The sequence below is a fragment of the Kryptolebias marmoratus genome, linkage group LG19 (assembly GCF_001649575.2).
Source record: "Kryptolebias marmoratus isolate JLee-2015 linkage group LG19, ASM164957v2, whole genome shotgun sequence".
NCBI classification, from domain to species: domain Eukaryota; kingdom Metazoa; phylum Chordata; class Actinopteri; order Cyprinodontiformes; family Rivulidae; genus Kryptolebias; species Kryptolebias marmoratus.
In genome coordinates, this window is record NC_051448.1 from 6,343,886 (window position 1) to 6,355,990 (window position 12,105).

The following is a 12,105-nucleotide window of genomic DNA, read 5'->3' on the forward strand; positions in this document are numbered from 1 at the left end:
TTGTTGGTACGGTCCTTTGACCTTTCACATGTGACGCAGCGCCAAACATGTCCGCCAATCAAGTGTGTGTTCAAAATCGCTAACAAAAATGTCTTGACGTTGGTACTATAAAAATCCACTTAAAGATTTTTTTCCTCCTATTTCAACGAAGGACAATTTATTTTATTTTGCGTTTAATGGTATGCTGCATGTTTTGTTGTCCTTGTTCATTCAAAATGACATACTGCTAGCTAGCATGATGCTAAATAGACTTTACCGGGTAAACTGCTAACTGTAACAAAACAGTGTTTACGTTTTAATAGTCTTACGTTTTGGTCTTAACCACGATATACATAGCAGTTTAGGTTCTTGCCGCTTTGTGCAATAAATATCTTGTTGAGTCCCGTTTTAAAACTGCACATGTTTGTTTTCGTTGTAAACACGAAACGAGTGAGCGCTTACGAGAAGAAATATACGTGAAACTGAAGTATTATGAGGTTGGTTTTGTCATTTCAGCGAAACAAGTGAAGAACCATGACGTCCATTATCAAGCTTACAGCCTTGTCGGGGGTTCAGGAGGAGTCTGCCCTTTGTTACCTGCTGCAGGTGGATGAATTTCGCTTCCTCCTGGACTGTGGATGGGACGAGAACTTCTCCATGGACATTATTGATGCCATGAAGCGGTAAGGATGGTTCCCATCCTTTCACCTGATTTCAAAATTTTATGTATCTAGTGGGGAGGCAGTTACAGACAGAAGGGAACATTGCTGTATATGTACCAGCAAAAGCTCCACTGTGAGGACTTCCTGAAACATTACAGTTGCTCATAGTAGCGGATCAATCTACACAAGTTTTTAAAGTAAAAAAGTTAATAAGTTTATATCTATTTTGAGTGACAACATGTAACTGTGTGTATTTACATTACCTCTGAGTTAACATAACGGTAAATATTCCTTTCAGACATGTTCATCAGGTTGATGCAGTGCTGCTCTCCCACCCTGACCCCATTCATCTAGGAGCCCTGCCCTATGCTGTGGGCAAACTGGGTCTAAACTGTACTATCTATGCTACAATTCCTGTCTACAAAATGGGTCAGATGTTCATGTATGATTTATATCAGGTACTTGAAGTTGGGACTATAGAAAATGAATGGAAATATCTTCCTATAAACAACTTTTTTGCCCCAAAAAAATTTTATTTCCTGCTTTCAGTCTCGAAACAACAGCGAGGATTTCACACTTTTCACCCTCGATGATGTGGACAGTGCTTTTGACAAAATCCAGCAGTTGAAATATTCTCAGATTGTCAATCTGAAAGGTAAGTGTTTACTACAGCTCATCACAGGAAAGGTGACACTCCAGTTTATACAGGCTGTTAAAATCTTGTTTTTGCATCACAGGGAAGGGACATGGTCTTTCGATCACTCCTCTTCCAGCTGGACACATGATTGGAGGAACCATATGGAAAATTGTCAAGGATGGGGAGGAGGAAATTGTGTATGCTGTGGACTTCAACCACAAGAGAGAAATGTAAATAGAGACATGCATATTAAATAAAAATGTAATTGGAGTTTGATTGTTAATTTGTGTGATTTTTATGTTTTAATTTGTATCTTTTTACTCTTGTCTGTTCCAGCCACCTCAATGGCTGCACATTAGAGAGCATTAGTCGTCCATCTTTACTTATTACAGATTCCTTCAATGCTGCTTATGTACAACCACGTCGCAAGCAAAGAGACGAGCAGCTGCTCAGTAAGTAATGTTCTCTTTAGATATGAGAATAAAAACAATTGATAAGTTAACCATAATGTTCCTGGCATCAAAGCTTGCATATTTCCTCTGCCTTCCTTCTATTTCTCCTCCCACTAATCATCCTTCTCCTTTATACTTACACAGCCAATGTAATGGAAACCTTGCGTGGTGATGGTAATGTCCTTATTGCTGTGGATACGGCTGGGCGAGTACTGGAGCTGGCACAGCTACTGGACCAAATTTGGAGAACAAAGGATGCTGGCCTGGGAGCTTACCCGTTAGCTCTGCTCAACAATGTCAGCTACAATGTGGTGGAATTCTCCAAGTCTCAGGTATCAACCACTGATTTTCACACTTTTTGTTTGCCACTAATGAAATAACCTGAATTTGAATTAGTGTTGCTACAGAGACAAATTAGTAAATGTTGTTACTACATGTTGGTTTTTCACTTGTTAATAAACATAGTCCTCTCATTCTCTGTAGGTGGAATGGATGAGTGACAAACTCATGAGGTGTTTTGAGGACAAAAGAAACAACCCCTTCCAGTTCAGACACTTGACCCTGTGCCACAGTCTGGCAGACCTGGCCCGGGTCCCCAACCCCAAGGTGGTGCTGTGCAGCCAGCCAGACCTCGAGTCTGGCTTTTCCAGAGAATTATTCATCCATTTGTGTGAAAACACCAAAAATTCCATCATCTTGACCTACCGCACCACACCTGGAACCTTGGCCCGGTACCTCATCGACAATCCTGGAGAAAAGATGTTGGATCTGGAGGTGAGACCAGCGGTTGGAAAGTTGTTTTTGGCTTTGACAGAAAGCTGGTACTTAAGTCTTCATGCAGTATTTGCCCCGCAAGAAGTTTCTGTTTCTTACCTTCAGAACACATCAATAAATTCCTCACTGTCTCATCACATTTATGTTTTTCTTTTTTGTCTATGACAGGTGAGGAAAAGAGTAAAGCTTGAAGGCAAGGAGCTGGAAGAATATCTTGAAAAGGATAGAATAAAGAAAGAAGCAGCTAAAAAGCTTGAACAAGAACAAGAGTAAGTCTTAGTAGAAAAAAAGGAAGGATTGACTGAGTATTAAAAGAGGAGTTATTGTGTTTATTTTTGATTTGGGTCATATTTCACAGTTATTTGGTGTATAAACTATTATAAAAGAATAACATTTTGCATTTAAACACTACAAATACAGTGACAGATTTTTTTTTTTTTTTTTGTTGGGTTTCAAAAAAAAAGTTCTGATATAGACTTGTGACTCAGTGTGTTGTCCTACTGTTTACTTCTGAACAGAAATATTCCACCTCCTGGAGATTTTTAATCTGGTCTGTACAGAGTGAAGATTTATCTTTTGGATTTGCAGGGTAGATGTGGACTCGAGTGACGAGAGTGACATGGACGACGATCTGGATCAGCCAGCTGCCGTGAAAACCAAGCATCACGACTTGATGATGAAGAGCGAGGGGAGCCGTAAAGGCAGTTTCTTCAAACAGGCTAAAAAGTCCTATCCAATGTTCCCGGTACACGAGGAGAGAATCAAATGGGACGAGTATGGAGAAATCATCAGGTACTGAAGTTCTGATGCTCATGAATGTCAGATTGCTGGAAGCTAGGAGTTTCCGTGTGGTTATCAAGAAACCAATGTTGTACTTTTTAAAGGGTGGAAGATTTTCTGATTCCTGAACTGCAAGCCACAGAGGAGGAGAAGAACAAACTGGAATCTGGCCTGACGAATGGAGATGAACCCATGGACCAGGATCTGTCTGTCGTCCCAACCAAATGCATCTCAAGTGTAGAAAACCTTGAAATAAAGTCAGTGAACTTTATTATAATGGATTTTGTGATTAGAATGCCTCAGATTTATATTCCAATGACAATTGCCAAACATTAAAATAAACTACAGTTCTATCAACAGATCTCACAAAATCTGATCAGCAACATTCTAAAGCTTGACTTTGTTTTTATTCTCCATAGAGCCAGGATAACCTATATAGACTACGAAGGTCGCTCTGATGGCGACTCCATAAAGAAGATTATTAACCAGATGAAACCCAGACAGCTTGTAATTGTTCATGGGTCACCAGAAGCCAGTCAGGACCTGGCTGAGTCCTGCAAGGCTTTCAGCAAAGACCTCAAAGTGTACACACCCAAACTGCAAGAAACTATTGACGCCACCAGTGAGACACACATTTATCAGGTGAGCTTCAGTGAAGTTTGCTTTGAGTTTAGTAGAAAAAGATTCTGTATTGCTTTTAAATTAAGAGCAAAAAAAAGGTGTTTTAATTCGAATTACAAGTCTAAAATCCCACTGTTGGTTTTTAAATTTGACTAATCTCTTTTTGTCAGGTTAAGTCAAAACATAAGCTTCCAAAACAGGCCGTTGTCTTAATCTTCTCATCTTTTTAATATAAAGGTGCGTTTGAAAGACTCCTTGGTGAGCTCGCTGCAGTTCTGCAAGGCCAAAGACACGGAGCTGGCATGGATTGATGGTGTGCTGGACATGCGGGTAGCGAAGGTGGATACCGGCGTGATGCTGGAGGAGGGTGTGAAAGAAGAGGCGGAAGACAGCGAAATACCCATGGACGTCGCCCCCGAGCTTGGCATCGACCACAACGCCACGGCTGTGGCAGCTCAGCGCGCCATGAAGAACCTGTTCGGAGAGGATGAGAAGGAGCTATCCGAGGAGAGTGATGTCATTCCCACACTGGAGCCGCTGCCTTCGAACGAGGTGGGCAACAGAAAATGTCTTACTGTTCAGAAAGAAGTTATAATTATACTGAGTTTTAGTCTAAAAGTTTAGGAAATGTCTGAAAATTAAATATTTGCATTTGTTTATTTATTGCAATGTGCTCTGATGTATTTATTTCCTGTAAATAGTTTAGAATTTGATCCACTTCATCATAAATTCCCTTCATTTTCAATGAGTATCTAAAATTAACTTTAAGTAGTTTTAACTGCCTGGCACTGTTTTTAATTGAAAAGCGTAGTTTCTAGGAAGTTTAGGAATGTTAGTGGCAATCAAGACTACAGGTGACTTATTGCATCTTGTTTGTATAGTCACACTTTAACCTCTTTTCTAGAGGATCACTGAAGAGTTTTTTTTTCTTGATCAAATATGAAAACTCCAATTTTTCTTTAATGTTTTATTGACAAATGAATTAAAAAAAAAAAGATTTCCTGTAATATGTTCAAGTTCTACATACATTTTGTTGTATTTGAGTCTTTATTATTTTTTTCAGATGAGTTTTGGCAGAGAAGCAAACTTCATCTCCAGTGTGCTTGCTTTTTTATTTCTTTAGTACAACTCAAACTAACAACAGATGTTAGGATTTCCAGTAATTACTATAAGACCTGTTCACGTTTACTTAAAATGTTCAGAAGCGTGTTTGCAAAGTGTTTCTGAGAGGATGTTTTAATGTGACTGTATATGTTCAGCTGCTCTGAGCTGTGTGGAAAAACTGTTTGACCAAAGCTGTTTACTCCTAACAGATTTCAGGGCATCAGTCCGTGTTCATCAATGAGCCTCGGCTGTCTGACTTCAAGCAGGTCCTTCTGAGAGAGGGCATCCAGGCTGAATTTGTTGGTGGAGTTCTTGTATGTAACAACTTGGTGGCCGTCCGCAGGGTGAGTGTCTTCCCCCACTGGTTCTCTGAGCATCTAATCTGTCGGCTCACTGCAGACTTCCCCCGACAGCACGAAACATACAGTATCCACTAAAGCCTACAATTAAACATTATTAAGTTAATTAAATATTGAGTTTTAAGAAAAAGGTAATGCTATTACAATTTTCAAAACCTCACAAACGGCTTGTAAAGTCTCTGTTTGGAAAGTAATTTATCAGGTAATAACCATAATGAATATAATTCCCATTAGTTGAGAGTTTATTGTATTTTTCATTGCATGTCACAAAACATAAAGATGCATGAGTCATGCTAATAACGTAAAGGAGAACAATCCAGTTAGCTTCTTATTATGATCAGGATTGAGCATCTTGAGTTTGGGGTGATTTTCAGTGCAGCAAGCTTCTTGTTGCTTCTGGCATTCAAACATCCTTTTGTAGTTTTTCCACTGAAGAGGTTCCAGTGCTAGACTAGGGCTGGTTCTTAACTCATTCTTTAAAAATAAAGTGAAAAGCTGGTCTGATTTTATATAGTCAGAGTGCTAACTCAAGAGCCATGTCATTTTTTCCCATTAAATATATGATTGTTTCTCCTTCTGTTGTATTCTTTGTTCAGCTCTGATGCATCTATTTACTGATAGCACATTATAGTTTACAGTCACTGCAGAGGGTTGAGCCAGCTCTAAAACAACCAGAACAAGCATTAAACTAAAGAGAAACTAACCTATGGAACAGCCTGTAATCCACTTTAATAAAACCCAAACAAAACAAACCTTATCCAGAAAGATACAAATAAACATTTCATTGAAACATTTAACTGAAAAAACAAAAAGAAAATTCTGAGTATTTCCAAGGATCGCTGTTTAATTATTTTTAATAAAGCAGCAGCTGAGCTGACCTTTTTTCCTCCCAGTAGGAGTTCTTACTTCAAGGACTGGGACAGATTTCTGTTCAGACGGCCAAATGTGTGCAGATACAAGGAGTACAGACCACCTCCGAAGGTGGTTTGAGTGAAAATGTTCTCTTTGAGACGGTTCAGATCTGCATTTTGTTCTGTCTGAATGCAAGCCATTAGCTAAAGATGGAATTTAGCAACAAATGTGAAACAGGCTCATTGTTCCTGCAAACAAATGTCTTAATATCACTCATCGATTTTAGAAACGCTGTTTTTTTTAACAACAGTCACTGTTTGTGAACATTGCTGTGAACGGGAGTTACAAACAGGATCCCTAAACACCAGCTGGTGATTTTAAAAAAGGCAAAAATGTTTTAGAAATTTAATTTACAGCATCGATTGTGAAGGCAGCTCTGCTCAGTGCACTGACTAGGTTTAACTATGTGACTGATGATTTAAAAAAAAAAAACCACACCCACACAAACTGTGGGAGAATGAAAGAGAATGAGCTCATGTTATTCCACAGCTAATTTGACTTCTTGTTTACACTAAAATGGAGTATTATGTCTTAAATTAAGCAGAGTAAAAGTGAAGCCAGCTTGACATTTTTCAGACATGGCGCTCGTAACGTTTTGATTGGTTGCTGGTCTCTATGATCCTGCCTCCAGCTTTTTTTTTTGTCTAGTTGATGAGATAGCACTGTTTATTTGGTGTTAGAGCCAGAGTTTATGGTGGTGGAAACAACTTTCTGAGTAAGCTCTGGTTACAATTTAGCATTAGAACCCTGTTGGGGAAAAAAAACTTTATTGGTGTTTGCATAAACAAGAGGAATAATTCTTACAAGAAAAACCTCTTAGAATTCACACAAACATCTGGATATTGTTAGAAGACAACACCTAAAACCTGAAAAAATAAAATCACATACTCACATTGAAGACTAAATAGAGCATTAAAGACAGAGAGAGAAGTAAATACAGCTTCCCTAAGGAGGATATAAAAACCTCACCTCAGTGCTTCACTGAAGTAAAAGTAGGAGCGAGCCAAGATCCTAACAACAAACTGCATAATTGACAAGAACTTAAAATAGATGCAGCTCAGACAATGACATCAAAGAGTGCTGTGACTGTTGATGGAGTGTGCTTACATGCTGTTTGAATGGGAAAACTCAATGGAGATGCATTAGACACTTAAAATGCAAGACCGCAGGAAGGAATTCATCCAGTAAAAATCTTCTACTTCCCATCAGGCTCCTGCAAAGGGTTTGTTAGTCTATGTTTGAAGCTGCAAACTCATTGCTTAGGGATCGAAATGACCTGTGCATCTTTCTGCTGTCTTTGTCCAGACGGAGCCCGGACGCATCGGCCTAGAAGGCTGCCTGTGTGACGACTACTATAAGATCCGGGAGCTGCTGTATCAGCAGTACGCTGTTGTATAGAAGAAGCAGCAGGCCCAGTTGACGCAGAGCACTCCGAGGCATTTCAGAGACTTTACACGGACTTTAATCAGAGGAGAACCGGTGCAGTTCTGCCTCACGGGCTGCTCTGTCTGTTCCACTTCTAACTATTGTGTACATTTTTCCTTTTTATATCATTTTTTCCCCAAAAAAAAGCAGTTTTATTGTTTACCTTCTTAAAGTGAAAGGCAGATGTTTTCCCCATGTAGACCTCCAAATGTGAACAACCATGAAGGTTTCATATTTTTACAAATCCACCAACTGTAAAGCCTTTTCGGTCTGAGTTCTGGCAGTAAAACTGTTGTTTCGTACTTGATTGTGGTGCTTTTTTAACCCAACACAGTTAGGAAATGTTAATGTGTCTACACATCATTTTGTTGCGCTCTTGACCATAGAATCTGACCCAATCAGATCTTCTTTCAGTTAATAAATGGGACCAAGGTTCAGTCAAAGTACATATAATTTGTCATCATATTATGCTCTGTTAATACGTTTTCCTGATATTTTTATTAAATACACTTTTCATTAAAGACATGCAAAGCATACAAAACCTTGTAAACATAACAGAAACTGATCCCCTGCCCTCTGATTCCTGCTCTAGTACTTTTTTATTATATTGTGTAATATATGTAATTATATTACATCTTTAAGTGCTGGATTTATGGCACAGGTCAGATGTGGCGGACTCTTTGCAGCCCTAAAACCATAGAATATTTGGTGACTTATTTAGGGTTGTGTTTAGATTCATATTATGTTTGCACTCCTAAAATATTGTGCATTTTAAACAGAGGTTTTGCAGTTTTATACTTATAAATCTCAATTTTAGCCCCTAAAGTCTTAAATATGTCCAAATTTTCCATTTTAGGTCTTAAAATACATTTAGTTAAATCTAAAATTTGTAGACATTCACGCTTCTTCCATGAACTTTCTTTTTTAATGCGCTGCCTGCATATTTGCGTTTTGTGTGATGTAGTTCTGTCTGAGGATTTCAAATGTTATTACGCTGTAACAAAATTAAAAGTCCCGTCATGCATCAGCCCTGTTAGAGGAATTTATTTACGGACATTCAAACTTAATTGCAAAATATAATGGTTGCTCTGCTCCTGAAATCGGTTTGTGATAGTTTCCTTTTAGTGGTTTGGATTGAATTTGATTTTGAATGAAAGATGATCAAATTACTTTAAAAGGAATTTCACAATGACTCATTAGTTTTGTAATTTATGTAGGTCTTAAATTTGAATTATTATGGTCTTTAGAATGTCATAAAGTCTTAATTTAACTTCCTGAAACGTGCAGAAACTAGACCCTGTTTAGTATGCATGTGGTGGTTTCCAATATAAACACTACAAAATTGAAAACTTGGTAAAGATTCAGGATGCAGTTAAGTTTTGAACAGTCTGATCCAGTTCTATACTTGTCAAAATGCACCTAAAGGGTTATTTTAAATATATCTTCAGCCTGTAGGGTCTCAGCAACAACCCACCTTGAACCTCAGCAAAGCTGCAGAGTCACAGGGGACTGCTTGCATAGATTTCTATCAGTTATGTCAGTGCAAACCCCCCGGGATGTCTAATCTGCTTTAGTGTAAGTCATGATACTAAACCGCACTGATGCAAAACTGAAAATAATCTGTCGCATTACAGTCACGATATATGGGGAGCCCTGAATTTTCTCCCTTATGACAAATAACCCAATAGCAGTGGGAAAAAAAAAAGTCATTTAAAATATAATATATTTTTATTTTTACCTGCGAATGCAGAGCAATAATGTTATTTTCTCATGTGTGGTTGGTTCTTTTGGCAAAATATGTCATGAAACTTTCAGAAAGTAATCAGTGGATGAACATCCACAACTGATTAACTTTTGGAGTCAATTTGATTCAAGATGGCCACCACAGCTAAGTGATCTTAGCAAAATTCAACAATGGCTGGAACTCAGTCAGTTTTGCAAATATTGAGCTAAGAGTTGGTGTGTTCCTGCATGAGACTGATTCACAACTAGGCTGCCACAGCTGACTGGCCTTAGCCACCACAAAAACAGCTAAACAGTCATTTCTCAACATAAGATGACCTCAATGAATACTGCATCTTTAATTTTAATTTTATACTTTGATTTTTTTTTCTCTAGAACAACTGTGATCTTAAATTTCACAATCTGTTGCCAAAATTCTTCCCCTCTCCTTATTAAATAATCTTTTGAATGCACTAATAAATAAGCGTTATTGCCTACTAGGTTAACTGGCAGCGACACCAGATGGAGACATTTTTCAGCTGCTTCTAACCAGCCCCTGAATGCCCATATCAGATCTGCTCATGCAGCCAGGCCATCTGTAATACAGTGATGAGATGACATTGTCACTGAAATGATAACTGGGATTGAGTTTAATTCAGCCTGCTTCGGAGAGCCAGGATTAACACTCTCACACGGGAGGACAAAAAAACAAACAAACTTTGCCTCTCTGGGCTGTTAGTGTCAAGACAGGAAAAAAATGAAATGCTTCAGTAGTTTGTCTTATCTTTCTCAGGCATGAGAGGAAATAAAATGTCACCCCTGCCGTGTGTCATCGATGCGTAACAGCTGTACGAGAAAAGTTGATTTGATAAGAGAGGTGTGTGTTGGGGATGAAAGAGGAGGTGCAGCTCGTGTGATGTGTCCGCTGCAGCATTGGTGGCTCATTGACTCGGCTGATTACTTCTGCAGCGTTGTGTGAATCCCTGGAGTAGATCCTTAACACGGGCAGCTGTGGGATGCCACTTTTATGGATATACCAAAACAAACCTCACCACCCCTCCTCACTCTCACATCACACATGCCCTGAGTGTGATATGATTGTGTTGGAGATTCCTCGTGCTATGATAGCATGTGAAGTAATCACAGGGGAGTGTGCTGCTTACACGCACACAGAAGTTTATATTTCTATCCGTATTAGGACATTGTATTCACTTGGATTCATTTCTGTAGCCTAACCCTGACCATTACCCTAAACCTAACCTTTACCACTACATGCCTGACCCTAACCTAAACTCGTGTCACCCCAAACCTAACCCCTAACCCAAAAAAGATGTTCCACCATATTAGGATCGGGCTTTAGTCCACATAAGAACCACTGGTCCTAACAAGGTAGGTGAATATAACAGAAAAGGTCCCAAAATGTAACAGAAGCAAGCACACACACACAGACACTTGAGTAGCGTAAGGGTGAATGTGGGTGGATGTGTGTGTGTGTGTAAACGGTTTGAAGAGATGAGCACGATTGGCTGAATGACGTGCAGGCCTGGTTTTACACAGTTGCATAACATACAGTGTTGCACTTTAGAAACATTAAAATTTAAATGCTCTTTTTTAATCCGCAGCTCTCTCTCTCTCTTTCTCTCTCTTACACACACACATATATATATATATATATATATATATATATATATATATATATATATATATATATATTGCAACATATACAACAAAAATGTTCGTGTTCAGGAATGATGCTATTGTTTATTTATCCTCCCGCCCTGAACTTAAGTAACCTGTGACAGAGGGAAGCAGTGAGAGATAACGGAGCAGATGACGAGGAGCTCTTTTGTGCCACAGAGCACACCAGCTCTGCCCAGTCACTGCTTTTCATTTCGATAATTGACCGGCAACGCCAGAAATGTCCATCAGCTAATCCTCTTAGCTTTCATAATGCTGACTCTGTCACAGAAGCCCCTGTTTTAATGTAACAAGCAGCTAAGCTCAGAGCGCTGGGCAGGAACGCCTTGGGGCCACAGAGGGCCGCTCTGCCTCCTGGAGGTCACCAAGAGACCTGCTTTCAACTCCACAAGTGCCCTGTCAGTCTGTCAGAAAATGTAAGATCATCATTCCATAACTCAGCTTCAGAGTGACCACCGCTGCGCCTTTTACGCTGTCACACGGTGCATCTCGAATATTCATTCATCTGTGTAGATTGGAGAATGAATGAATTTAATCCCCTTTGAGTTTCTGGTCTTTCCACTAAGCAGACCACTTAATGCCAATGACATCAGTGTAATAATGTGAAAAAGGGGACAAATTTCCATAAAACAACACAATATTCAAACGTACCATAAGGCACAAAAATCCCATGATGTCCTGCTCTGAAAATGGAGCAGTCACTTTGCCTAAATGGACATCACGTGGATTAAAAAAAATGTTTTTGACATTAAGCACAGGTTGTAAATTAATACCAGCAGTTTGACGTCACAGTGATGTCTGGACATTTAAAAAATTAAAAAAAAAAGACTACTATATATATATATATGGTTACTGAAGCTACTAACCATGCATGGAGGGTTCCACCCCAAATCCAGCATCCTGAGACTGTACACAAGCCGTAAGGACGGCGGCAGAGGACTAGTGAGTGTGAGAGCCACTCTCCAGGATGAAACATCCAA

At 39.1% G+C, this 12,105-nt stretch overlaps 1 protein-coding gene across 1 annotated transcript; it reads left to right on the plus strand.

The window, feature by feature from the left end:
* The first annotated feature begins 35 nt into the window (after positions 1 to 35).
* Positions 36 to 8,732, plus strand: cpsf2 (cleavage and polyadenylation specific factor 2). Its single transcript, XM_017411726.2, has 15 exons — positions 36 to 179; positions 496 to 662; positions 940 to 1,099; positions 1,191 to 1,296; positions 1,379 to 1,508; positions 1,615 to 1,730; positions 1,875 to 2,062; positions 2,214 to 2,504; positions 2,673 to 2,773; positions 3,093 to 3,296; positions 3,389 to 3,541; positions 3,704 to 3,926; positions 4,143 to 4,457; positions 5,219 to 5,353; positions 7,586 to 8,732. The coding sequence occupies exons 2-15, from the start codon at positions 514 to 516 to the stop codon at positions 7,676 to 7,678; spliced, it is 2,364 nt and encodes a 787-aa protein (XP_017267215.1). The 5' UTR covers positions 36 to 179; positions 496 to 513; the 3' UTR covers positions 7,679 to 8,732.
* The last annotated feature ends 3,373 nt before the right edge of the window (positions 8,733 to 12,105 follow it).

Coding starts and splice junctions, on each gene's coding strand:
- cpsf2 (XM_017411726.2), top strand. CDS start 514: ATGACGTCCATTATCAAGCTTACAGCCTTGTCGGGGGTTCAGGAGGAG. Junction 2,505..2,672: donor AAAAGATGTTGGATCTGGAG/GTGAGACCAGCG, acceptor TGTCTATGACAG/GTGAGGAAAAGAGTAAAGCT. Junction 2,774..3,092: donor AAGCTTGAACAAGAACAAGA/GTAAGTCTTAGT, acceptor TTGGATTTGCAG/GGTAGATGTGGACTCGAGTG.